This window comes from Anguilla rostrata, chromosome 4 (genome assembly GCF_018555375.3).
Source record: "Anguilla rostrata isolate EN2019 chromosome 4, ASM1855537v3, whole genome shotgun sequence".
Classification (NCBI taxonomy): domain Eukaryota; kingdom Metazoa; phylum Chordata; class Actinopteri; order Anguilliformes; family Anguillidae; genus Anguilla; species Anguilla rostrata.
This window is the reverse complement of record NC_057936.1, coordinates 64,476,402-64,502,516: the sequence shown is the minus strand read 5'-3', so window position 1 is coordinate 64,502,516 and position 26,115 is coordinate 64,476,402. Positions and strand designations below refer to the sequence as shown.

The following is a 26,115-nucleotide window of genomic DNA, read 5'->3' as shown; positions in this document are numbered from 1 at the left end:
TATTACTCAAAGGGGAGAGCCCGTCCTCCTCTGGTCGTCTCAGGGTTGCGAGGTTTATTGACCGACACGGTCGGTCAGTCAGTGTTCACGTTAATGAACTAATGTCAGCTAGGAGGCAGTTCTGGTGGGGAGAGGTAGGGTAGGGTGGGGTGGGGTGGGGAAACGAGGACGGGGAAAGCCAGAAAGCAGGAAACATTGACGAGATCAAGACAGGACTGAAAAAGCATTATTTTACACAATCCTTCATACCCTCCCAGAGAGGCTGTGTGAGGGTTTGTGTGTCAGTAGTACCAAGGCCAACGGCTGCTGGGTAGAATAATAAAACTCAATTTCCCACCATGCAGCTGCATACTCCATTTTTGCCTTTTGGCAGCTCTAGGTCAGGAAAGGCCTGTGATATATTGGCACCAGACTCACACAGCTGCTCAGCCAGCCTGGATCAGATGGAAAATAACAAGCAACATTGAATTGGAGATACAACATTGTTTACACAACCAATAAAAATAAAATTCAAGACATTCAAGAGCACCAATTGCAAATGTTTGCAGTGAAGGGATTCACATTGGAATGATTGATGGAACTGACTTAAAATTACTTCATTTCAAATTTGAATAACTAATTTCCAGTGCCGGGAAAACTGTGTATGTAAGACTGCAGTTCGACTACGGTGTATTGTAAACAAACGTCTTTTTGCCCTTTAAAGTCAATTTCTGAACTCCTGAGTTCATACCTCAGTCTTCAAAGTGGGTCCTGGCCATGAAGACAGTAATTACATTTAGTTAACTTTCATACACAAATCTTTGCTATTCATCTGTTTGTCACTTGTACCACCTTTTTACAGTTCCAAAATGCAACTGATTAAATTAATTTTTCAAAATAAATAAATGAATGAATGAAACTCCAAACTTAAGCTATCATTTAAAGAAAAAACGTCCGAACCCTTCTGAATGGCTGTAATACGTGTAGCTGTCACTAGATGGCAGTACAATACATACAAACAAAAAATTGCGACGCCTAGTTCGCCGAGGACGACTGAAGGCCTAAGTAACTTGGGTGTGTTTTAAAACCTCGGTATGAAGTAGCTCTCCGTTGAAGTCACACATTTGTTTTGCCCTGGGGCTCAATTTAATTACTTACCTGTGACTAAACTTTGTAGCCTGACAGAATAAACTTTGTCAACACAGAGAAGATTGCAATCAGTGCTCTTGAATGTCGTGGCTATTTTTTAACATAGAGGGGAAATAATCTTCGTTGTTCTAAACCCCAGTGACCCTCTGTCTAGATCGGATATGTTCTGATGTTTGTAGAGTGATTTCAGCGATGTTTCCAGTCATAATTCTTTGTAAATCACTGGAAAAGCACACCTTCGCAGTTATTAGTCGTGACTCGTGGCCGTGACACACGTTACTACAGATACCGCCCACACCGAGCGCTAGTTTACGTGTAGCTTTGTGCAGTCTTTTGTTGTTGTTGTTGGTTTGTACCAGCGAGTAACGGATTTTCAAAGGAAAATGGGAATGTGAACACAAGTAACGATGCAGAAAAACTTCAAGGTGAAAATATTTAACGCAGTCGCTTCCTGTTCAACCCAGTCTATCCTACACACCGGATGTGGGTTAGAGACCATAGCTGATTTCAGCGCTATCTCTTTAATAGAAGGCGATGCGAGAAAGGTAAAATCTGGTACTATATCTATAGTGGCATTTCGATGGTTCATTATGATTATAAGAGCATCTGAATTATTACGTCGTTTTACTAAGTTGTGTTTTAGCCTACATACCAACCAAGCACACAACTAATAAAAATAACAACAACAACAATAATATTCAGCAACAGCAATAATACAACGGTTCTATTCGTATAATTATTTGTCTTGTTGGGATTATAGTTGTACGTTTAGTATAGGCTATAATATTGTCTCATCAAGAATCATCCAATTAAATCCGAAAGTAAGCCACATTCGATACATATTACATATTACCCAAAGACTGATATTTTCTCAGTATGAGTCAAACACAAGTGTAATTTCTTTCTAAACTTTTGGCGTTCCTGAAGTTGAAATTTGCTTTCACTTTCGGGTAGAAATAGAAAAACTAGGAAGTGCCAACATGTTTTTGCACTTCGGGATGGTGTGAGTGCAGGTACGTTTTTAATTCAGTAGCCTATGTGTCTCTTCTAGCACGTTAGCATTAATTTTCCTAAGTCGTTTAATGAAAGCAGTATATTGAAATTACGCATTCTTTCATGCCGGTTTTTTTAGTCCTCTTTGATCTGTAAATTCGATTTGTAGTAACGCGACGAAAGACGTGGTGTAGGCTATAGCGATCTCAGTCAGTGCCCAACTAGTATTGTGATTTTTATTGGCAGATATACTTTGGCAGCAAAATTCTAATACACACGCTGCAACCAGAAAATTTAAATTATGTTTGAGAATAACTGTCGCGGAATTATCGTAAATTCACCGTGCACAAAGACTAATCAGGAATTTACCCAGGGGTATTTGATTGTGTTTTATTAATTTATTTATTTAACGAGTTGTTACAATTACTGTAAATGACAGAAGTTGTTAATATTGGCGTGTATGGCATTTTTAAGTCATGTTGGATCATCTTCTGTCATATAAAACGGCAAATGGCAAAGTCTCAGATTTAAGATGTTCTCTCACATTGTACTGTTTAATATTCTGTCATGATTGTGGTTGTGGTCATAGTTTTCATTTCTTTGTAAATAAGTTGGTGTTAATTTTGTTTCAGAAAAAGTTTTTAAAATGGCATCATGAAAGTCTCTCTCTCTCTCTCTCCCCCCCCCCCTTTTTTTTTAACAATGCCTGCTGCAACTTGTATGAGACAAGAAGGACTAGGGTGAAGATACTCTGAATCCACGTGATAAGGTGAATGAAAGAAAGAGCAGGCTTCTGTTTTCTATACAGACGATGTTCAATGTGCTTATTGTTGCTTTGCTATTTTGGCCTTGTGTTTTCATTGTTTTTCTCCCTGTCCCCCACCCCCCCCCCCACCCATCAGCCACCTGTGTGGCAGCTGTGCAGGTGTGCAGTACCGTACAGTCATCATGGCTGTGAATCAGAGATCCCCTTTAATTGCACCAGCAGACCTACTGAATAAGGTTGCCCTGGACAGTGCCCATTTTGGGCACGACCTCTACCTCAGTCACCACAAGACCCACGGCCCGGTGCTTATTAAAACGCTCTACACAGGACGGCTGCTCAGCGAGTAAGGCCCACCTCGCGTTCACCGCTTCCGACCCTCGCCGTTCTCCAGGAAGACTTTGGACGTTCCTTTATTTCCTTATAAACCTTTTTAAAAAGCTACTTTTAAAAAATTGTTTTCTCTTTTTTTTTCTTCTGGTGAAATAAGTGCGATGGAACAAAGGTCCTGCGTTACGGAAACGGTGGTTCGTTCGCTTCCTCTTTGTGACTACGTAGAAGGACGGAGAAAAAAAAGCACATAGATTGAAAAGGTCACGTGAATCATGTATTTAAAAAAAAATTCACTGCAGGAACAAAATGTCATGCCATCTTGGCAATAAAGGGCTGTATATCTTGAAAAATTCACAAAAATAAAATTGCAACAATTCCTTAGTGTACCTATTGAAAACAAAAAAAAATTCTGAATTCTTTAATCACAGCAAACTAGTATCATAATAATTTAGTCTGAAGGTAACTAAAACACAGTGATTTGTCTTCCTGGGTGCAGTGATTTATCTCTTTTTTCTCTCTTAATTCAGGAGTAAGAGGAAATCGCTTCTGACAGAAGTCGAGCCGCTGCTCAGGCTAAACCACAGTCGCGTTTTAGGAGTCCTCGGGGTTGTTTTGGACGACGGGCCCTCTTTTCTGGTTATGCAGTTCACCCCCATTGGAAACCTTTCGGCTGTACTTGAAGAAGTAAGTACCGTGAAATGTGTGTGTGTGTACCCACGTGTGTGTGTGTTTTGTATGTACGCGTGTGTACGTGTGTGCACGTGTACCTTGTAACAGAGTCATGTCTTGTCTGGAGAATTCTTCATTTGCACCCTTTTCCCTTCACCTGCAAAGGGATGTACAGATAATAGAGGCAAAAAGGGGAAAGCCGTATGTTTTAAGTGTGTTCGTCCGTGCTTCCGTGTCAGTCTTAATGATGTTGAGTTAAGACGTGTGAGGAACAGAATTTGGCTATGTGGACCGTAACTGTTGTTATTGAGCTTATGGGAACAGAGTTAGATTCCTCTCTCATTTTGACCTCTGTTGGTTGTTTCAGGGGACTGTACCTGTGTCCATCAAGGGGAGGATCATTTTGGACATCCTTGACGGAATGGTGTACTTAACAAACAGCGACATCGTACACGGGGACCTGAAGCCACAAAACATTCTTGTTGGAGAGGATTTTCACATAAAGGTTTGGCTGATCCTTCTTGTGAGTTAAGAACCTTGACGTTGATAAGTGATGGGCAGGTATAAAACCTCAGATGATTTTAAGTACAAAATAAATACATTTTGTTAACAATTTGAGCTAGGCTACTGTCTCAAAATGAATGCAGCTAGAATTTTTGTCATCCAGTGTAACTCCAGTTATATGTTATTTAAGCAATTCAGTGTGTGTGTGTGTATATGTGTGCAGTGTGTGTGTGTGTATGTCTGGTGTGTGTGTGTGTGTGTGTGTGTGTGTGTGTATGTCTGGTGTGTGCGTGTGTGTGTGTGTGTGTGCGTGTGTGTGCGCGCACGTGTGTGTGTATGTGTGTGTATGTGTGTGTGCATGTTTGTGTGTACATACAGATCGCAGACCTGGAACTGGCCAGCTGCCGGTCCTGGAGCAAGCTGACGATGGAGGAGTCCCGCAGGCGGAGCAGGAAGGGCGTGTCCCGCAGAGCTTGCACCCTCTGCTACATAGCCCCCGAAAACCGAGAGACAATCCACGCCCCCTTCACCCAAAAATCTGACGTGTACAGCTTTGCGATCATCGTCTGGGTCATTCTTACCCACAAGGAGCCCGATAGCTGTAAGGACCAGGTTCTGTTCATCCTTCTCCACACTAGCGCCCATGTTTGTTTGTGCTACTTCTTCAGATTGCCTATTCTGGAAATGGCTGTTGGTAATTGCCCCACCCCCCCACCCCCGTGCGGTCTCGGAATGAGACACCTTGCTCAAATTGATCAAAACCCCAGGTCCAGATCGGAAAATCTTACTACCCAAATTTGCGATTGGTTCAGATTTTCCAGGAAATTATTCCAGGTCAAGTCCTTCCCTCACTTCTACAAATGACATCTTCCAAGAGCGAAGGTCAGGGGTTGATGATGTGAATGTAATGCAGATCGCTAAATCTGTGAACAAAATTCTATTCTGTCCTCAGTGGACAGTGGACCAGATGAGAACCTCGTTCCTCCCTCCTCTCCGATGGGGATGGTGACACTGATGAAGAACTGCTGGGTTCAGGATCCGAACAAGCGGCCAACATTTGAAGGTCAGGACACCTCTTCTTCTATCTCTCTTCTTCTTTCGGCTGTTCCCGTTAGGGGTCGCCACAGTGGGTCATCTGTTTCCATCTCTTCCTGTCCTCTGCATCTTCCTCTGTCGCACCAACCACCTGCATGTCCTCCCTCACCCTGTCCATGAACCTCCTCTTTGGCCTTCCTCCTTTCCTCCTGCCTGGCAGCTCCATCTCCAGCATGCTTCCCCCAATATACCCAGCATCTCTCCTCCGCACATGTCCAAAACATCTCAATCTCGCCTCTCTCACTTTGTCTCCAAACCGTCTAACCTGAGCTGTCCCTCTAATAATACAAAATTTTTGGCTCGTCCAAAATCAAAAAAGAACCAATGTCCTAACCTTTCTTTAACCTGCTGAACACAGCCGTAAACTTGCCTCGACCCTCAGACTTATCGTTTTCATAACCCTAACCCTAAGTTGAGCCCTAAAACGTAATTGAAGCCATAGGAACTTTTGAAAACATGTGATTACTCATTTAAAATTGTGGAAAAACTAAGTCAAGACTGTGAATTCCATAGTACAAATGCTAAAAAATATATTTGAGGCCTTAAAAAAAAATGTTTTCCCTGAAAAAATATGTATATATTCCAAAACTTGTTATGGTCATAGGTACCTATACTAGTATATACAAAATTTTTGGCTCATCCAAAATCAAAAAAGAACCAATGTCCTAACCTTTCTTTAACCTGCTGAACACAGCCGTAAACTTGCCTCGATTTTCAGACTTATCGTTTTCATAACCCTAACCCTAAGTTGAGCCCTAAAACGTAATTGAAGCCATAGGAACTTTTGAAAACATGTGATTACTCATTTAAAATTGTGGAAAAACTAAGTCAAGACTGTGAATTCCATAGTACAAATGCTAAAAAATATATTTGAGGCCTTAAAAAATAAAATGTTTTCCCTGAAAAAATATGTATATATTCCATATCTTGTTATGGTCATAGGTACCTATACTAGTATATACAAAATTTTTGGCTCGTCCAAAATCAAAAAAGAACCAATGTCCTAACCTTTCTTTAACCTGCTGAACACAGCCGTAAACTTGCCTCGACCCTCAGACTTATCGTTTTCATAACCCTAACCCTAAGTTGAGCCCTAAAACGTAATTGAAGCCATAGGAACTTTTGAAAACATGTGATTACTCATTTAAAATTGTGGAAAAACTAAGTCAAGACTGTGAATTCCATAGTACAAATGCTAAAAAATATATTTGAGGCCTTAAAAAAAAAATGTTTTCCCTGAAAAAATCTGTATATATTCCATATCTTGTTATGGTCATAGGTACCTATACTAGTATATACAAAATTTTTGGCTCATCCAAAATCAAAAAAGAACCAATGTCCTAACCTTTCTTTAACCTGCTGAACACAGCCGTAAACTTACCTCGACCCTCAGACTTATCGTTTTCATAACCCTAACCCTAAGTTGAGCCCTAAAACGTAATTGAAGCCATAGGAATTTTTGAAAACATGTGATTACTCATTTAAAATTGTGGAAAAACTAAGTCAAGACTGTGAATTCCATAGTACAAATGCTAAAAAATATATTTGAGGCCTTAAAAAATATGTATATATTCCATATCTTGTTATGGTCATAGGTACCTATACTAGTACCCATTCCTAATCCTGTCCAATCTCGTCACTCCCAACGAAAATCTTCGGAGCATCTTCAACTCTGCCACCTCCAGCTCCGTCTCCTGGCTTGTTAATTGTGGGCGGAGTTTCAGCTTGTTGCAAACTCCGCCCACAAAAACAAACAAGCTTGAAACTCGCACTTGTGGTCCTCGGCATTTCAATATTTTTGTCTCATCTTAACTAAAAATGTCGAGTGCAGTTTCTTCTCTGAAAGAAATTTTGTTGATAAGCCTTCTGCTTCTGCTTTCTTAAATCATAATAGGGGTAAAAATGTCTATGAATATAGTGCTGTTAATGTACTGAATGTATCAGTATAATGTGTTATACAGTGCTGTGATTTCAGTTCTTTAGAAACCATTCAATGTGACAAATTTGCAATAATAGAAGAAATCAGGAACGGGGTAAATACTTTTTTATGCCACTGTACGTAATTAAGTAAAAAAAAAAAAAACTGGGGCACACAATGCAGCTGCCACTGAAGGAGGAAGTCTACAATGTATGTGGGACAAATTCCCCTTTCAAAAGGGGAAATGTTTGAGGTTGTGAGAGCAAACCTACATACCTTGCATGCACTCTCCATATTCATACACTAGATAAGCCTTCCATAAAAATACATAATTCTGCCTTCATTTCATTGTTTTCTTTTCTTCTTTCTTCTTTTAACAGAAAGCTATAAGATCTTCCAGTGCTTCTACAGCGATGAACTGGAAAAAAATTTGGACAAAGATTTACGTCTTAAGAAATGTATTGTGGACACCCCTGGAATTCATACCAATAATGTAAATATCAAAAGTGTGCGCAGTAGGATCAGTGTAGGTGTTGTTTAAAGGTGCAGTATGTAAGTTTGGAAACTAGCCCCACCCTCAAAAACCATGCATGCGCTGCCTGTCAACTGCAAACTGTAAGGAGGACAAGAGCGTTGGAATGTAGGGAGCATGAATGAACACACCATGCCTCATTTACAGGTAGAAAATAACACGCATAACGTCATTATAATCCACGTAAACAATGAACATTGCTATAGTACTCTAGTTTTTATTTACAGCTTTGAACTGTAACAACAGTCATTAAATGCAGGCACTGTCACGCCAAATTTCATCCCCGCAACAAATTTAATCCCCCCTTATTCTCTTCCGGGGTTTCCATGACAACACCGGCATTTTTGCTTGTGTGAGACCCAGACGAAATTACAGGCAAAACGTTGGTCAAATAAACATTACTAAGCGCATCTGGAACTGGATTGTATGTTTTTTTTTTCTTCAGCTTGAACAGCATAAACATAGCTAACACAAACCTTACATACTGCATCTTTAAATAACACTAGGCCTTATTTCGCAATCCGCTTCCATTTCCTGTTGATGTGCGCTGCCTCAGCTCTTTATCTAACCGGCAGAGTCAGCGTGAAAGCCCGGATCTCGTGACCAAGATGAGCGCTGTTGCGCTGACTGAGCCGTGTTGGCAGACAGGTACAGTTTAGTAACGTTCACCCCGAGCCCCAGCGCCAGTTCAAATTCCAGTATGTTGCACTCTACAGTTTATGCCTGTTTCATACATTTAAATTATTATTATTATTATTTTTTTAAATCTCTCTTTCCCTGGTTCCCTCTGTCTCGTCCTCTAAAAGATGCTCCAGGCGGGTCTCGTGAGGTTCCTCGGGACGCGCTCCGGCTGGAGTCGCTCCAAACGGACGCTCGCATCCTCGATCGCCGCTGGGCGCCCCACGGGAGCTTCCTCAGCTCCCCCGACCTGAGCGCGCCCCCCGCCCCGGCCGCCGGTCGGCCCCCCGTCCCGACGCAGGCCAGCCTGAAGCCGCAGCCCTGGCCCGGAGAGGACCCCCCGGCCGCCCCTCCCGACGTGACCATGCGCGGGAAGAAGCCGGAGGGGCCGGGCGGCGCCGAGACCGGGCCCGGCTGGGCCCCGCAGCATCCCAGCCAGCGAATCCGGTCCTGGCCCGTGTTCCCGGAACCTGGGGCGCACGGCTGCGGGGCCGGGGCCGACTCCGCCAGGTCGCTGCACCGCCAGCGTTCGGGTAACTTCCCCCGCCCTCGGGTAACCCGCGTGAAAAACGAGCGACCGAGGGAGGTTCTGCTTCTGAAGCGCGCGTAGCGTCCGGGTCGCGCTCCGTAGCGCTAGGCTTAGGCCCCGGCGATCGGCTCCCAGGGGTCGACCCTTCAGCCACCCGTGTCAGCGTAAGTCAGCGGTACCAATACGGTTAAAAAAAATACAAAGTCAATTCCCCCCCCCCCCCCGTCCCCCCACAAGAACACGTCGTTGCAATTTGGAGTTTTTTCTTCATCTAATGTCTTCCCATGTGTGCTGATTTGTTAAGTCATTGTGTGTCATTTGGGCAATATTTTAATGTTTTGTGGACCAATCGGGGGACAGTGTTTAGCCACTGCATGTCACTCAGGAGGGTGGTATCTAATGCACATACCCAATATAAGATCCCCCTTTCCCACTGTGCGATCTCTGGCTCCAATTTGCACAATATGGCGCATGAAAACCTTGGCCATGTTATTTATGCAGTCAATGAGCACAGCCCGGGGAGTTCGTGTTGGAGGGCCTAGACGTTTGCTGAAATGCAGATGTTTTGAAGTGTAATGTTTAAAAAATTTTGTACAAAATATACTTATGAAAGACGATTTAGAACCAGAGAAACTAGAGAGAATCCAGACACCGGGTCAAGCCTGAACTTGAATACCCTGAGGTATCTCTCCCTCGGTTCTAGTGACATGACTCACACTGAAAAATATTCTGTTGTTTACATAAAGATTTAAAGTGGGTAATACTGGGGCATTTGCATGGTTGTTATGGTTTAAAGAAAGGAAATAGACTTCAAAGCAGCATGTACAGTGTCTTTATGCATCCACAGGTGGGGCATATGAACGTAATAGTCAGGTAATATACTCATGTACAACCTCTGCAGTCATAACAAGCTGTTTGGAATTACTTGAAGTGTATTTTCTTGCTTTAGACCACAAACCTGTGAATCCCCCAGTACTAGCCATTACAAGTCAGAAACGTCTGGAAGTACTTAAAAATATATTTATCACGAAGATTCTGTTGGCCAAAACATACACTAAAACTTAAATAATAATAATAATTTAGGATCTCCTGGACTGGCCTTCCTAAACTTGCCTGTTTTTTGGGCTTTGAAGCTGCACAGTAAGACGTCCAGTGTTGACGTAACTGTCCAAGTTACATGTGAGCCCAGTAGGGACCATATGTACTCTCTAAGAGTTGATTTAACACTGAAATTTTGACTGTGCGCGTGGGTAAACGCGGTATTCCTTACCACACTGACACAATCAAATCAACTCTTGTAAAAAAATATGCCTCTTTCTTCTTCTTCTTTTTTTTGGTGTCTTTTCAACAGCAGGCGTGGTCATACAATACGCAACTGCGGTACAGATTGGGGATAACAACCGGCTAACCCTCGAAATGGGGGACTCGGGCGAGGACGGCTTTCAGCCCAGTTTTGCCGACTGTCCACATTATGAAGAGCTGCTGCAGACATACGGTAAGAATGTTTTTTCTGAGCTGCCGTCGGTCGCGATTCTGGACCGGTCGAGTCGAGGGGAGTTTGCGTTGAGTTTGCAAATTACTGTACGTTACGTTGCATTTATTTAGCAGGCGCTTTTATCCAAAGCGACGTACGAAAGCGACGATTTTAAAAAGTTACGTGGGCGAGACGCGCGGGACAGTCCATTCGGGCATTCGGCTCTCGACCGACTGCCCTCGTGGGCATGGGCAGGGGTGTGATGCCCGTCCCTTCTATGTCTTTCTGTCTGCCTGAATAAAGCAAAAAAATGTGGAAAGGGTGAGTGGATTGTCCTGATCTCCTTTAAAAAAAAAAAACAGTTGCACAGACTGTCTGAGAAAGCAGGAACATTACAGTCGTGATCTGACAGGATGGTTTACTAATAAAGTTATTTTAACGATAAAGGGTAATATAAAATTTAAAAGGTATCTGAGACACTTTGTCCCGGGGCCCAAACCCAAGGGGTTGGATATGGGGTGTAACTGTTTTTAATTTGTTACAAAATATATTGGGGTTGGAAGGGGGGTGGTGGAGGGTGGTGCCTCCCAATATAGAGCATGTTCCCCCAGGCCTGAGAATTCATAGCTGCAGCCCTGAATTCAAGGGTGAAATGCATGCAAAATCTAATCGAGTATTGACCCCATATCGGCCACTGAGGACATGTTTGCACCCTTATCATGGCATGCTGGGGGGGGGGGGGTCACAGTGGGGTGGGGGAGGGATAGTGAAACTGACTACCTAAGACCTAAGGTGGGGGGGGGGGGGCCTCAAGAGGCCTGGACTAGAAAGGCCACAGACACCACACATGCACAGGTCCCCAAAATTTTGTTTTTGGCGCCGCACACCCCTGACGGCACGCTCTCCCTTCACACCCCCCTTCCCAGAGGACCGCGCGGTGCGGCGGGAGCACCTGGACCTGCTGGCGCGCAACATCGGGCGAAACTGGAAGAGCTGCGCCCGGGCGCTGGGCCTGACCGACGTGGAGGTGCAGACCATCGGCTACGACTACAGCCGCGACGGGCTGGCCGAGATGGTGCACCAGACGCTGGAGAAGTGGCAGATGAAGACGGGCACCGTCGGGTGCACCACGGGCGCCCTCTGCCGGGCACTCAGGGGCAGCGTCGGCGTGGACGTGCTCTGCCAGCTGCTGCGGATGTGCCAGGGCGGGGCGACTCCCTAACCACCACCCTAAAATGTGACAGCTTTAGAACTCGCGGTTAACTCAAGACAAACCGTTAGCCTTAACCAGTGAGCATTTCTGCGGTGAAAAGGTGGCGAAACCCCATCTAGGCATTCAGGTGAAAACCCCAGCTACGCTTGGCTGAACGGTGAACGTTCTCTGGCTGACTATGGCATAGCCAGGCTACATCGGGTACATTGGGGTTAACCTTGTCCGTTTATGTGAAAATGTCTCTCAACCTGGATATCCACCCCTCTACACGTCTAGGTTCTGGCATTTGCTCACCGGGCACTGTGTAAATATTATTAATGACTGATTTAAAAAAATATATATATTTTTTTATTTTTTACAAACATTATTCGCATTACCCCTTTAAAAGTATTGAACATTCCGATGCAGCTCATAACGGTTGTTACATCATTGTATCATGAAGGCCTCATCCCCTGAATACTTTGCATTGAATCACGTTTACTAGGATAATCACTCATATTTTTTTCAGTTACATTAAATATTTTTATACCAAAGATGCTTTATAAAACTAATGTGCACAGTGCCGAAAACTGTTACTCTGTTTTGTTGTTGTATGACACTTAACTGTACAACAGTTTTATTCACAGCCAATATTTTTTTTGTTAGCGTTTTTGTAATAAGAACCAGGAATACATTGATTTCAGAGTTTACCCCAATCTGCTGTACATTTCTCAGCCCAGATTTTTAGATCATCTCATCAGTCTTTACACAAATGTTCTCTGATTGGCACTGATTACCATGCATTTGTACAATGCAAATGTCATGCCAACAAATAAAACATGATAGAAAAACCTTGTGGTGTGTGTTATTGTAGCTACTTGTGTGTAATATTATTATGTTTATTAATGCTTTATTATTAAGAGGTTTGTAAAAAATTTTGTCTTTGGCTCTGGTGTGAATATATATGCACTTGTATTATCTATTTGAGTGGTTGCTCATCTTTATCAAAGGTGTGACTAATATAAAAAATATTTTCCACTTAAAGGTTTCACTCTCAACAAATCACATACATACAAATACGTAACAACGTCGTTTCTTAAAGTTACTTCTAAAAAAACAGAACTGATTCAACAAAGTTTCTACTGTGACAGCATTTACCACAATCCCCCTGCAACTCAATACACGTTTTACTTCCGCACTTTCGAGAAAAAAAAATTATAAAAATTTACAGAATCTGCTCCAGCACTTATTCTAGTATTACTTGTGGATAACTGTTAACGACACGTTGAGGCATATGGTGCAGTTTAGATAATCGATAGATAGCTTATATCGGTCATTGCAAATGCAACTTAAATGGCTACGTTTGCAATAACGTTACGCGTTTGGAGAAGAGGACTAAATTCGTTTTGCAAAAAGCGAAGCACTGCATCTAATGCACCAGGAGTAAGGTTCTACAGGTACTAAGGATAATAGCCTGTGTGTATTTGTGTTTCTTAGGCTGCCCTTGTCTGCTGTAGTCAGCATTGTTTGGTCCGTATTTTGTTTTTTTTGTTTTTTGCTAAATCAGCTTGCAATGGCAAGCGTTGCTCAATTGCAGTTAATACTGTTAATCTGCAGGATAGTTTATTTATAAACATTTGATATTTACAAACGTAAATCGAAGTGTTGAATCGGTGAACCACGGATTTACTTACAATAATTTAGGAAGAGCTGGTAGCGTTGTGTATTACTGCTATTTTAGTACAAAGTGCTTTAAGCATTTTGCATGCAGTTAACACATTGAACCTGTAGGTCGCGCTGATGTCTCTAAATAGACGAGAAGAACTTTTGATCACGTGGTTTCAAAATGACAGTTTACGGTGGCTTCTATGGACACGAAAGGTCTGTTCTTTATATCAGCTTAGCCAACGGTGTCAAAGTCAGTTAACGTAATGTCATGTATTCTCGTGTTCTTTTTCACAGCGCCTTAATGAAAGCAGCGAAACAGAACGTAAATGGCGTGGATCTGTTTTACCAGCAAACTGGCACTGGGCAGCACGCAGTCATGCTAATTCCTGGAGCATTGGGTATAATAATAATAAACTCACCATTTGTTTTTTTTTGGGTTTTTTTGGGGGGGGGGGGGGAGTGATAGAGAGAGAGAGGAAAGCTGCTGCATACATATGGGCAGAAATTTGTGGCAGCAGAAGATAAATTTGAATTGCATAGATTTAATTTGTTTTTCACTATTTAAAATTGGATATAATGGGTTGGCCGGTAGGGTGGTGTAGTGAGTAGCACTGTCGCCTCGCAGCAAGAAGGTACCGATTTTCAATCCTGACCCCTCAGTGTGGAGTTTGCACGCTCTCCGCGGATCCACGTGGGTTTCCTCCAGGTTCTCTAGATTCCTCCCAAAAAGAGTCGAAATTGTATTTAGGGGGTGTGCCCCATTACTTGTTCCTCCACTCCCCCCACTACCACTTGTCTCCTGCCCGAAAGCATGTGGAGGAAAGGATGGGAATAAAAGTGTGAAGCCGCTTCACACCTGAAGTTCTGTGCGCTTCGCTAGTCTCCTCCAATACTGGAACACTGGAGGGTGGGAGGACACAAAGATCGGTTTCTGGGACACGGAGGGGAGGAGAGGTGGTAGTGGAGCAAAGGAGGATACATTTTTCGAATATTGGGACACACACCCCTAATATGAATGGGCGCGCTCGTTACCCACGCCCCGGTTCCCTCCTGCCCCCATGACGGGAGAAGACCAGGACGGGTGTGGTGTCCCGTCCAGGGTGTATTCCTGCCTGTCACCCAGTGTCTGCTGGGATTATCAGATTACCGCAGTACAAATTCAAATTCAGGTTTTTGGCTGTCATACATGTACAGCACTATGGCTCACTTATGTATGAGATCACAGTACTGGGTTTCATATAAGGATGCATGTGTTCAGCTGCCTGTGACCCTGTCAAGAAATTTAGCTAACCTATCAGGTCGCGCTAATAGCAGAGCGAATTGTATATGTCACGGCACAATTTGCCGTGAAGTTCACGTATTCCCTGCTCGGTCCTGCTGTAGCAGAGAAACGGGTAACTTGCTGGGATTGCTGTTTTTGATCAGGAAGTGGACAGACAGATTTTGGGCCTCAGCTGGAGTCCCTGGATAAAGACCGTTTCACGGTGGTGAGCCTGGACCCCCGGGGATACGGGAACTCGCGACCGCCGGAGAGAGACTTCCCCTTGGATTTTTTTGAGCGGGACGCCAAGGACGCGGTGGACCTGATGCTGGTCAGTGCTCGTGTTCGTGTTATCAAAGCGCTGCGTACACAGGTCGTATAGACGCATTCGAAAAAATGCGCAGCACGTGACAAAATGAAAATCACCCCATCTGAGGCATGTACTGTCTGCCCTGTCTGTGTGAAATGGCTGGTTTAATGTCATTAATATTTACGATGTCTGCAGGGAGACAAGACCAGGTCAAAACCTACTATATGGCTGGACCATGTATGGGTGTGCGAAATTGTGGCCAATTTGTTACAGGGATAGTCAGTGGTAGTGTCTGTATGACCAATGGTGTAACTTCATCACTCACTCAGTCACTCAGTCACAGACATTCACAGACCCGCTGTTGCGGTCCAGCCAAATATAGTGCTCAAGAAAATGATGCACTTAGCCATTTATCTGCCTATCAATCCTCCTGTGGCATCTCGGCTCAACACTTGCACTAAATCTTTCCAGTGGCAGATGTGGCAAAGCGCTTAGTATTAATTATTAAGTGAAACCCTCTCTGGCAGATTAAACAGTCCGTCATTCTGATAACAAAGACTCTGTCGACACAGTAACCCCGTCTTCGTCAATCTCTTAACGACTCTTTATAAGGAAAGAAATTGATTTCCGATTTAGCGTTTAGATTGTTTGCTCTTTTGTTCTCCAGGCATTAAAGTTTCCGCGGTTTTCCTTGCTGGGGTGGAGCGATGGTGGAATCTGCGCTCTGATTGCTGCAGCTCGGAACCCCTCCCTCGTCAGGAAGCTGGTCGTGTGGGGATCCAACGTCTACGTGTCAGAACAGGATGTGAAGATTTACAACGGTGAATGCTTTTATTGCCCCTAGTCTCTGACAGCACTGCCACCATTTTTGTACGGTTTTATGAGCGGCCACGATTAATGTTGATTTAATTCTGTCTGTGTGTGAGTGTGTGTGTGTGTGTGTGTGTGCATGTGTCAGTGTGTGTGTGCATGTGTGTGAGTGTGTGTATGTGTTTATGTGCATGTGACTGTATGCCTGTCTGTGTGGCTCACGAGCTTGTCCTGCCCCCAGGCCTCAGAGACGTGTCAGCCTGGAGCGCGAGGATGAGGAAGCCGATGGAGGACGTGTACGGGGCCCGGGGCTTCCCCAAAATCTGGGGGGCCTGGGTGGACGGCATCAGCCAGTTCGCGCAGAGGCCGGACGGTGAGCAGAGACATGCACCCCGACGTTCAGACTGAGGGGGACACTTAACCCTTTGAAGAGTTGATGAGAATGTGGACTCAGCTCCTAAGAACCATGTCATTGGTGGGGGGTGGGGTGTGTGGGTGGGGGGGGCACTATCTCGCAAAAATAATTACAGTATCTCTGAAAATAAACGGCACAGAGTTTAATTTGATACCCATTGATACTAATATTTAAGTATATTGTGTGTGCCAGTCTAATGTAATTAGAATAACTGAGCGATTATGTGTGCCAACGTGTGCCAGAGATTTTCAAGGTGCATCTTCTCCCCCGTTTGATCAGAACGGTTCTGTGGTGCTGTGCTGACAGAATGACCCTGTTTGTTTTTGGGCACCTCCTCAGGAAACATCTGCCGCGAGCTGCTCCCGCACATCAGCTGCCCCACCCTGATCGTGCATGGAGAGAAGGACCCCGTGGTGCCAGCCTGCCACCCGCAGTACCTCCTGGAGCACATCCGGAACTCGCTGTGAGAAACGGCGCCCCCTTGTGGCGGAAAGTGATGCCGAATCTCATTACTCCACAGAAAACGCACAGAGAAGGGCATGAATCAGCAGAAGACCAACATGGAGCCGCTTACAGGGTGGTGCAATGTTAGACTACTGTAGGCTCAGCAGTTCTTTTTTTAAACATTTTCCCACAGAGGAGAGGGGGGGGGGGCGGGGGGTTTAGAATCTACATTACTTCCTGGTTTTGTCTTTTTCTTAACTTCTGTACTTGTATTTTTTCATTTAGACAAAAATGCAGATTATTGTTCCTGAAATGCAAGGATGTAATTGATCGTGTACATGTGTATATGGTGGCATACTTATTTAAATTTTCATAATGAAAACCTTTGACCTCCCCCCCCCTCCCCTTTAGTTGTAAATTATAAAGCAGGGTATGTACATGGTAAACGAATGTGTGCTTTTCCTCTACGCCGTCTGTGCAGCCTGCACCTGATGCCGGAAGGAAAGCACAATCTGCACCTGAGGTTTGCCACAGAGTTCAACCAGCTGGTGGAAGAGTTCCTCTTCGACTGAGGGGTCGAGGCTCAGGGGTGGGTGCCCCCTAGCGGCAGGCTGGAGGAACTGCAACCATCTCATTCATCAGCCATATATTCAGGAGTGCCAATATCCTAAGGGGCTAAATAAAAAAAGAACGCATTCACGTTCATTGCCTGATTCAATCTGTAGCCACTTGACTAATCTAGGTCACTCTCATAATTATAAATAAATTTGTACCAAGGAATGTTACTATGATTATTTTGCGATCCAGTAATACATTTTTTTTTTAAATCATTCTTGTGTGTGCGTATATATGTCTTGGCTATACGTTGATACCTATAGAGGATAGTTTCAGCCCTAAACCCTAATTGAAGCCATTGGAACCTATGAAAACATTATTTATTGCACATTTTCTATGGTCATAGGTACACATGCTACTACAGAATTTTTTTGGTTCATTCAAAATCATTAACAAACGCATGTCCTAACCTTTCTTCAAGCTGCTAAACACAACCGTAAACTTGCCTCAACCCTCAGACTTACCGTTTTCATAACCCTAACCCTAACCCTAGCTGAACCCTAGTTTGAGCCCTAAACCCTAATTGAAGCCATTGGTACCATTGAAAACATCAGAAAACCCATTTAAAATGGATGGAAAACAAGGTAAATATCATGAATTCTATAATTCAAATGCAAAATAATATGTATGAGGTCATTTAAAAAACAAAAATGTTCTCCCTAAAAAAACATGCATTTATTACACATTTTCTATGGTGATAGGTACACATGCTACAAGAGATATTTTTTGGTTCATTCAAAATCATTAACAAATCCATGTCCTAACCTTTCTTCAAGCTGCTAAACACAACCGTAAACTTGCCTCAACCCTCAGACTTACCGTTTTCCTAACCCTAACCCTAACCCTAGCCCTAGATGAACCCTAATGTGAGCCCTAAACCCTAATTGAAGCCATTGGTACCTTTGAAAACACGAGACAACCCATTTAAAATTGATGGAAAACAAGGTAAATATCATGAATACTATAATTCAAATGCAAAGTAATATGTATGAGGTCATTTAAAATCAACAATGTTCTCCCTAAAAAAACATCCATTTATTACACATTTTGTATGGTCATAGCTACACATGCTACAAGAGAAAATTTTTGGTTCATTCAAAATCATTAACAAACCCATGTCCTAACCTTTCTTCAAGCTGCTAAACACAACCGTAAACTTGCCTCAACCCTCAGACTTACCGTTTTCCTAACCCTAACCCTAACCCTAACCCTAGATGAACCCTAATGTGAGCCCTAAACCCTAATTGAAGCCATTGGTACCTTTGAAAACACGAGACAACCCATTTAAAATTGATGGAAAACAAGGTAAATATCATGAATACTATAATTCAAATGCAAAGTAATATGTATGAGGTCATTTAAAATCAACAATGTTCTCCCTAAAAAAACATCCATTTATTACACATTTTGTATGGTCATAGCTACACATGCTACAAGAGAAAATTTTTGGTTCATTCAAAATCATTAAGAAACCCATGTCCTAACCTTTCTTCAAGCTGCTGAACACAACCGTAAACTTGCCTCAACCCTCAGACTTACCGTTTTCCTAACCCTAACCCTAACCCTAACCCTAGCTGAACCCTAATGTGAGCCCTAAACCCTAATTGAAGCCATTGGTACCTTTGAAAACATCAGACAACCCATTTAAAATTGATGGAAAACAAGGTAAATACCATGAATACAATAATACAAATGAAAAATAATATGTATGAGGTCATTTAAATAACAAAAATGTTCTCCCTAAAAAAGACATGCATTTATTACACATTTTGTATGGTCATAGGTACACATGCTACAAGAGAAATTTTTTGGTTCATTCAAAATCATTAAGAAACCCATGTCCTAACCTTTCTTCAAGCTGCTGAACACAACCGTAAACTTGCCTCAACCCTCAGACTTACCGTTTTCCTAACCCTAACCCTAACCCTAGCTGTACCCTAGTTTGAGCCATAACCCTAATTGAAGCCATTGGTACCATTGAAAACATCAGAAACCCCATTTAAAATTGATGGAAAACAAGGTAAATATCATGAATACTATCATTCAAATGCAAAATAATATGTATGAGGTCATTTAAAAAACAAAAATGTTCTCCCTAAAAAAAACATGCATTTATTACACATTTTCTATGGTCATAGGTACACATGCTACTACAGAAAATTTTTGGTTCATTCAAAATCATTAAGAAACCCATGTCCTAACCTTTCTTCAAGCTGCTAAACACAACCGTAAACTTGCCTCAACCCTCAGACTTACCGTTTTCCTAACCCTAACCCTAACCCTAGCTGTACCCTAGTTTGAGCCCTAAACCCTAATTGAAGCCATTGGTACCATTGAAAACATCAGAAAACCCATTTAAAATTGATGGAAAACAAGGTAAATATCATGAATACTATAATTCAAATGCAAAGTAATATGTATGAGGTCATTTAAAATCAACAATGTTCTCCCTAAAAAAACATCCATTTATTACGCATTTTCTATGGTCATAGCTACACATGCTACTAGAGAACATTTTTGGTTCATTCAAAATCATTAACAAACCCATGTCCTAACCTTTCTTCAAGTTGCTGAACACAACCGTGAACTCGTCTCAACCCTCAGACTTACCATTTTCCTAACCCTAACCCTAGCTGAACCCTAATTTGAGCCTCAAAACCTAATTGAAGCCATTGGTACCATTGAAAACACCTGAAAACCCATTTAAAATGGATGGAAAACAAGGTAAATATCATGAATACTATAATTTAAATGCAAAATAATATGTATGAGATCATTTAAATAACAAAAATATTCTCCCTAAAAAAAACATGCATTTATTACACATTTTCTATGGTCATAGGTACACATGCTACAAGAGAAAATTTTTGGTTCATTAAAAATCATTAAGAAACCCATGTCCTAACCTTTCTTCAAGCTGCTGAACACAACCGTAAACTTGCCTCAACCCTCAGACTTACCGTTTTCCTAACCCTAACCCTAACCCTAGCTGAACCCTAATTTGAGCCCTTAACTCTAATTTGAAGCCATTGGTACCATTGAAAACACCTGAAAACCCATTTAAAATTGATGGAAAACAAGGTAAATATCATGAATACTATAATTTAAATGCAAAATCATATGTATGAGGTCATTTAAAAAAGAAAAATGTTCTCCCTAAGAAAAACATGCATTTATTACACATTTTGTATGGTCATGGGTACACATGCTACTAGACATTTTTGTTGCTTCATTCAAAATCAATAAAAACCATGTCCAACCTTTCTTCAAGCTGCTGAACACAACCGTAAACTTGCCTCAACCCTCAGACTTACCGTTTTCCTAACCCTAACCCTAGCTGAACCCTAATTTGAGCCCTAAACTCTAATTTGAAGCCATTGGTACCATTGAAAACACCTGAAAACCCATTTAAAATGGATGGAAAACAAGGTAAATATCATGAATACTATAATTTAAATGAAAATCATATGTATGAGGTCATTTAAAAAAGAAAAATGTTCTCCCTAAGAAAAACATGCATGTATTAGACATTTTGTATGGTCATGGGTACACATGCTACTAGACATTTTTTTTTGCTTCATTCAAAATCAATAAAACTCCTCATGTCCCAACCTTTCTTCAAGCTGCTGAACACAACCGTAAACTTGCCTCAACCCTCAGACTTACCGTTTTCCTAACCCTAACCCTAGCTGAACCCTAATTTGAGCCCTAAACTCTAATTTGAAGCCATTGGTACCATTGAAAACACCTGAAAACCCATTTAAAATGGATTGAAAACAAGGTAAATATCATGAATACTATAATTTAAATGCAAAATCATATGTATGAGGTCATTTAAAAAAGAAAAATGTTCTCCCTAAGAAAAACATGCATGTATTAGACATTTTGTATGGTCATGGGTACACATGCTACTAGACATTTTTTTTGCTTCATTCAAAATCATTAAGAAACCCATGTCCTAACCTTTCTTCAAGCTGCTGAACACAACCGTAAACTTGCCTCAACCCTCAGACTTACCGTTTTCCTAACCCTAACCCTAACCCTAACCCTAGCTGTACCCTAGTTTGAGCCCTAAACCCTATTTGAAGCCATTGGTACCATTGAAAACATCAGAAAACCCATTTAAAATTGATGGAAAACAAGGTAAATATCATGAATACTATAATTCAAATGCAAAATAATATGTATGAGGTCGTTTAAAAAACAAAAATGTTCTCCCTAAAAAAGACATGCATATATTACACATTTTCTATGGTTGCTGCTTGCAGCTATATTATGATTTTGAAACGGCAACAATAGTCATGCAATATCCCAAAGAATATAACAGGTTTTCTGGAACTTAATGTAATGAATCCATGTGCTCATGCAAAATGGAAGCAATTATTATTTTCAGCCTCTATACTGATCAATGCATTTATATTTTTGTAAGTTTCCATACTCAATTACAATTGAAAGAAACGCAGAAGAGATCATTTCCCAGGGTAAGCTAAGCGTAAATAATTTAAAGTCAGAATTAATAGGAAATTTCTCAAATGCGACATTAGAAAAGATACACAGGATTATTGACAATCAGGGAGAAAACAACAACAACAATTCACCCTGCCTTAGCACCGATCTGATTCCCACATTGTCCCGCCTGAATGTGCACAATTTCCCGCATGGTGAGAGTCGGGTGTGCTGAGCTGTCTCCACGCCCTTCACGGTTTGGGTACCCACGGTCCAGAAGGATGCGACCGGCTCCCGGATTTCAACGTTTATAAACTCCAGTGCTCACCGGCGCAGCCACGCGGACACCGCACAGCGGCGGATTGGGCGAAGTCAAATCAGTTGCATTTCTAGAGCACTGCTCTGATAGGCTACGTGGGAGGTGCAGGCTTTATGCAATGTTACTGTCTTTCACACATAAAGTCACCCATTAACACTGGGCCACAGTCACATTGTTTTGCCTGTAATCCCTAATTTCACCTCAAAATCGGTAAAAAATAAAATAAAATAAATTTTAAAAAAAACAAGAAAGAAAAGGGCGAAGTAGGCGTATGCTATTTTTCTGATCACGAATGATCAGGTGCAATGCAAAGTGCATTGTAGCCGAGCGGTTTATATTCAGTAGGCTATAACAATTTATAGTCCCACTATCAATACGGTGCTATGGATAACGACATCAAAAATGAATTCTCAATAAACATGGAACTATTAGTATATAGTATATATTGTTTTATACTATATTACTTATATTATATGCTATCAGTATAATGAGTAATGTGTTTATAGTCTTTTTTTAGGTAGGCTACTCACTAGAAACCCATGTACAATATCAGAGAATAAGTGTTGAATTTTTCCGTCTGTACTTAAACCCTCCCACCACAAGGGGCAGTCTTCTATAGTGGGTGATTTAGACAAGCAATGACTTGTAGGAATTTAACTAGCTGTATCGTTAGATAACCCGGTAGTAGCCTTGTAAAGAATTGTGAACGATTAAAAATAGAGAATATTTTTTGCATACAGTGTGCGGTTCTGCATTTTATTTAAAATTATATTTGAGAATGTATTGTAGTTGCCTATGGTGAACAGTTATTGAGTACTTTTGCCTGCTGAGAGACACAGCAGTGGACTAAGTAAAAAGCAGGAAGTGACTGGCATGCCGTCTTTCAGACATGGCTTGAGCTGCCTGGCTGATGTTTCTCGTGCTTGATTTAAACGGTTTAGTTATTTATGTTTGTAGACTTTGTTTTCAACAAACATGAACAACGTGGAGAGTTCAAATCCAGTGGCTACAGAAGATGCAATTTCTGTCCACGATTTTTCCGAAAAGATTCTGGAGCAGGTTGTGCATTTTCATGTTATGAAAATGAAAGGGGGATTTTTCCTTTGGGTCGGTACAACTCCTAATCTGTCCAATTTGGCTGTTGCAATGAGTAGCAAATACGTGAGTACCAGTGCCTTTTCTACTTTCAATTAAATAAAAAAACCGTGGACTACTACTGTTATCTCGTATAACAACCGTGCGGTATCTTGATGCTGAGGATGGTGGTGGGCAGTTATTGGAATCGTGCACAGGTTACAGCGCATTTTCCATTCCCATCACGACCTATGTCATTTTTAATAACGGGTCATTTAAGCATGTCATATGATAAAGTGATCGTGGCTATATCAGTGTTATTATTATTCGTATTATACATTCCATGTAAGCTACAAGTTCACATAGCCATTGAACTGACTTCAACATAAATGAACTAGCATAACTTCGCTAGCTCGTTGAAGCGAAGCAGAGTTTATGTCCAACTAGCTTCGTACTGAGGTGTTATAGATATAGATCCTTATGGTAGGAAGACCGTTTCCCCAAAGCATGTGTGTTTAATGAACTGTCCAGGACGCCAGTTACCAGCGTATTGTGTAGCGTGCAAACTGAGTGTTTTGTGGTGTACAAACCGAGTTTTAAGACACGAAAACACCTTTTGGAGTCAAGGTGGACCGGGTTGTGTGTGATCGATGTAACTAATACTACAGCCAGCCATCATTTCTGTTCGCACTTACAGGACGCAACGCCCCTGTCCACATTACTCCTGGGCGACCCGTCAGACACCACTCCAAATTCATTGTCTCAAAGACTTGGTGAGTGTCATTATACCGTTTGCCCTCTCTCTTGGTTTTAAAGATGTCGTCTGTCAAGTGGAGAATATAATTATTAGACTTGAGGTTGGGGGAAGAAAAAGGAGACAAAACCGTAAGCCGACATCCTTAGTCAATACACAGAGCTCGACGTCAGGTGCTGAATTTCTTCCCTGTTGTGCTAGTGAATTGAATGTTTACCTTCCTTTTATATCGCCACAGCTGATTTGATGTGCTACAAAAGACAGTAAGCTCAATTTCAAGGACGTAATACACAGTCGTATATATCTGTGTATGTGATAGTATGCTGATTCAACAAGTCAGTTGAACTGAACCATCAATTTAGACTACTCTGTAGGAAAACCTAGTGATGTCACAAGTTTTTCCTTTTTTGATAGTATATTAATCGCAATATATTTATGCACTGAAACTATATTCATTCTGAACAATTCTTTTATTTCCATCTCAGCCAGGAAGACAAAAAAGCAGGTTTTTGTCAGCTACAGTCTTCCCACTACAGAAGCCAACTTAACCTTACTGGTGGAGAACCGAATAAAGAAAGAAATGGAGCAGTTCCCTGAAAAATTTTAATTTTTTGTGTTTTTGTTTTATATTAAAATTATTAATAATAAAAGAGATCAAGACAATCCTAAGACGAATGTATTAATTCTTTTACTGATGGCTCTTATTATACTGTGACATTGCAGTTGGTCGTCATGTTGAAATTGCTAATGTTGTCATATCTTGCTGGTTGAAATAACCCTGCTTCCAAAACAGTGATATCACCCCTCTCTGACAGATAAATGCTTACCCAGAAAAGATTCAGCTAGGTGTCTGCCATGGCAGTGCAGTGGTTTCAAAACAGAAGTGCCAAGCAGGACAGACATCATCTTGGTACATATTTTGTGGAATAGAGTCATTACAGATTATTTTTCAAAATGGCTTTTCCAGTCAACCGTACCTGATGTAAAAACTGTTGAGCGCTTTCAGGTGTTGACCGTGATGAGCGCATTACTCTGGGATACTGTTCCCACGAGGGTGGTGTCACACGCCAAGGGAGGGGAGGGAGGTGCGGCAGTGCCGGGGAACACCGTTGTCTGTCGCATGGAGGGAGAGAGAGCGTACCCACACAAACATGAAATAAAATAAACGCCATCTTCACCCTTCCCCCTCACAGATTCCAGGCAAAAACAATGAACTAAAACAGCAAACTAAAAAGATCACAAAGACAAAAGAAAGTAAAACAGAGCGATAACTATTTACGTTTCCCGCTCTGTAGCTGAACTGCATTCCAGCAGACCAGCTCGTCCGACTTTTCAGTGGGGGTTCACTGTTCCCCGTCTTATTAAAAGAAACAAAACTGAAATTAAACGCAACTCAAATAAAGAATCACGCTCTCTGTTTTAGCTCCTGCTCTCGGCCCCCGAACTGTGGGGAGCAGCTCACCTTTAAGCACCTGGGCTGATTAGCTAACGCAGCCCAGGTGCGTGTGCTCTCTCCACCAGCCGGCGCAGCCGAGACCAATCCGCCTCTCCGGGGGACCGAATGCCACAGGCGGCCAGTGCCAATTCTCCAATTTACCATATCAAATTTTACATACATCATGCAGTATGTGTTGTGGCGCTAAAGTAATTATTAAGAGTGTTTTACACCACAGTCATCTGGAATGCTACGATGGAGAAATGTGATGGAAGGTCTGGCAGTATGGGTTTGAATCGGGGTAGCCAATCCCAGGCCAAAGTGGAATCTGTATACCAAAGAAGCCAAAACCATGATGTCATGTGGTTAAACAAACTGCCAGCTGGCTCCTTGCATTCATACAAGCCACAGGGGGATGCATTATTGGGCTGGTCATGTTAAGGAATGAGTCAGTCTTGCCGTTTTAAATCAAAATGTACATTTGTATCGATACTGTTATAGGGGCAAACGATAGAATGCCAGATGGCTTTTCAATCCTGTGAGTATGAGTGTGAAATCTGACTCTGTCTGTCTAGTTTGGCTAAAAAAAAGCCCAAAGCTGGCAACACCTGTTAAAAGATATAAATAAATGACACCTGAGTGTTTGCCTGCTGTCGTTAGGGAAGCTGTCTCTAAAGGATGAGAACATTGCTGTTCTCGAACGGTAAGTATTGTTTAAACCTTTCATAATGGAAGAGCCGGAAAAAAAAGGTGTCG

General features: G+C 42.0%; 3 protein-coding genes across 7 annotated transcripts; all 3 read left to right on the top strand.

Annotated features, from left to right (window-relative positions):
- Window positions 1-1,534: 1,534 nt before the first annotated feature.
- Window positions 1,535-12,660, top strand: LOC135253974 (receptor-interacting serine/threonine-protein kinase 1-like). Of its 4 annotated transcripts, none has more exons than XM_064333880.1 (12): window positions 1,535-1,553; window positions 2,852-2,890; window positions 3,024-3,230; window positions 3,745-3,901; window positions 4,254-4,391; window positions 4,769-4,991; window positions 5,343-5,453; window positions 7,784-7,896; window positions 8,511-8,583; window positions 8,742-9,146; window positions 10,494-10,637; window positions 11,543-12,660. In XM_064333880.1, the coding sequence occupies exons 3-12, from the start codon at window positions 3,070-3,072 to the stop codon at window positions 11,836-11,838; spliced, it is 1,821 nt and encodes a 606-aa protein (XP_064189950.1). In that variant the 5' UTR covers window positions 1,535-1,553; window positions 2,852-2,890; window positions 3,024-3,069; the 3' UTR covers window positions 11,839-12,660. The 4 variants fall into 4 exon arrangements, with proteins under 4 accessions (XP_064189950.1, XP_064189949.1, XP_064189951.1 ...); XM_064333879.1 differs by lacking the exon at window positions 1,535-1,553 and adding an exon at window positions 1,622-2,141; XM_064333881.1 differs by lacking the exon at window positions 1,535-1,553 and having other exon boundaries at window positions 2,181-2,890; window positions 10,497-10,637.
- A 359-nt stretch (window positions 12,661-13,019) lies between these two features.
- On the top strand, window positions 13,020-17,496 carry bphl (biphenyl hydrolase like). The gene is made up of 7 exons (XM_064333883.1): window positions 13,020-13,265; window positions 13,771-13,874; window positions 14,902-15,068; window positions 15,715-15,868; window positions 16,099-16,230; window positions 16,612-16,735; window positions 17,198-17,496. The coding sequence occupies exons 1-7, from the start codon at window positions 13,162-13,164 to the stop codon at window positions 17,286-17,288; spliced, it is 876 nt and encodes a 291-aa protein (XP_064189953.1). The 5' UTR covers window positions 13,020-13,161; the 3' UTR covers window positions 17,289-17,496.
- A 5,259-nt stretch (window positions 17,497-22,755) lies between these two features.
- psmg4 (proteasome (prosome, macropain) assembly chaperone 4) lies at window positions 22,756-24,593 on the top strand. 2 transcript variants are annotated; one of them, XM_064333878.1, is made up of 3 exons: window positions 22,756-23,257; window positions 23,868-23,943; window positions 24,414-24,593. In XM_064333878.1, the coding sequence occupies exons 1-3, from the start codon at window positions 23,072-23,074 to the stop codon at window positions 24,470-24,472; spliced, it is 321 nt and encodes a 106-aa protein (XP_064189948.1). In that variant the 5' UTR covers window positions 22,756-23,071; the 3' UTR covers window positions 24,473-24,593. The 2 variants fall into 2 exon arrangements, with proteins under 2 accessions (XP_064189948.1, XP_064189947.1); XM_064333877.1 differs by having other exon boundaries at window positions 22,762-23,257; window positions 24,410-24,593.
- The last annotated feature ends 1,522 nt before the right edge of the window (window positions 24,594-26,115 follow it).

What these genes read in the sequence shown, in the direction of transcription:
- LOC135253974 (XM_064333880.1), top strand. Translation starts at nt 3,070, where the DNA reads ATGGCTGTGAATCAGAGATCCCCTTTAATTGCACCAGCAGACCTACTG. An exon ending in ACAGGACGGCTGCTCAGCGA is followed by an intron (nt 3,231 to 3,744) that starts GTAAGGCCCACC and finishes CTCTTAATTCAG; the next exon opens with GAGTAAGAGGAAATCGCTTC. An exon ending in CAAGCGGCCAACATTTGAAG is followed by an intron (nt 5,454 to 7,783) that starts GTCAGGACACCT and finishes TTCTTTTAACAG; the next exon opens with AAAGCTATAAGATCTTCCAG.
- psmg4 (XM_064333877.1), top strand. Translation starts at nt 23,072, where the DNA reads ATGAACAACGTGGAGAGTTCAAATCCAGTGGCTACAGAAGATGCAATT. An exon ending in TTGCAATGAGTAGCAAATAC is followed by an intron (nt 23,258 to 23,867) that starts GTGAGTACCAGT and finishes TCGCACTTACAG; the next exon opens with GACGCAACGCCCCTGTCCAC. An exon ending in TTCATTGTCTCAAAGACTTG is followed by an intron (nt 23,944 to 24,409) that starts GTGAGTGTCATT and finishes TTTCCATCTCAG; the next exon opens with CCAGGAAGACAAAAAAGCAG.
- bphl (XM_064333883.1), top strand. Translation starts at nt 13,162, where the DNA reads ATGGCTACGTTTGCAATAACGTTACGCGTTTGGAGAAGAGGACTAAAT. An exon ending in GTTCGCGCAGAGGCCGGACG is followed by an intron (nt 16,231 to 16,611) that starts GTGAGCAGAGAC and finishes GCACCTCCTCAG; the next exon opens with GAAACATCTGCCGCGAGCTG. An exon ending in GAGCACATCCGGAACTCGCT is followed by an intron (nt 16,736 to 17,197) that starts GTGAGAAACGGC and finishes CCGTCTGTGCAG; the next exon opens with CCTGCACCTGATGCCGGAAG.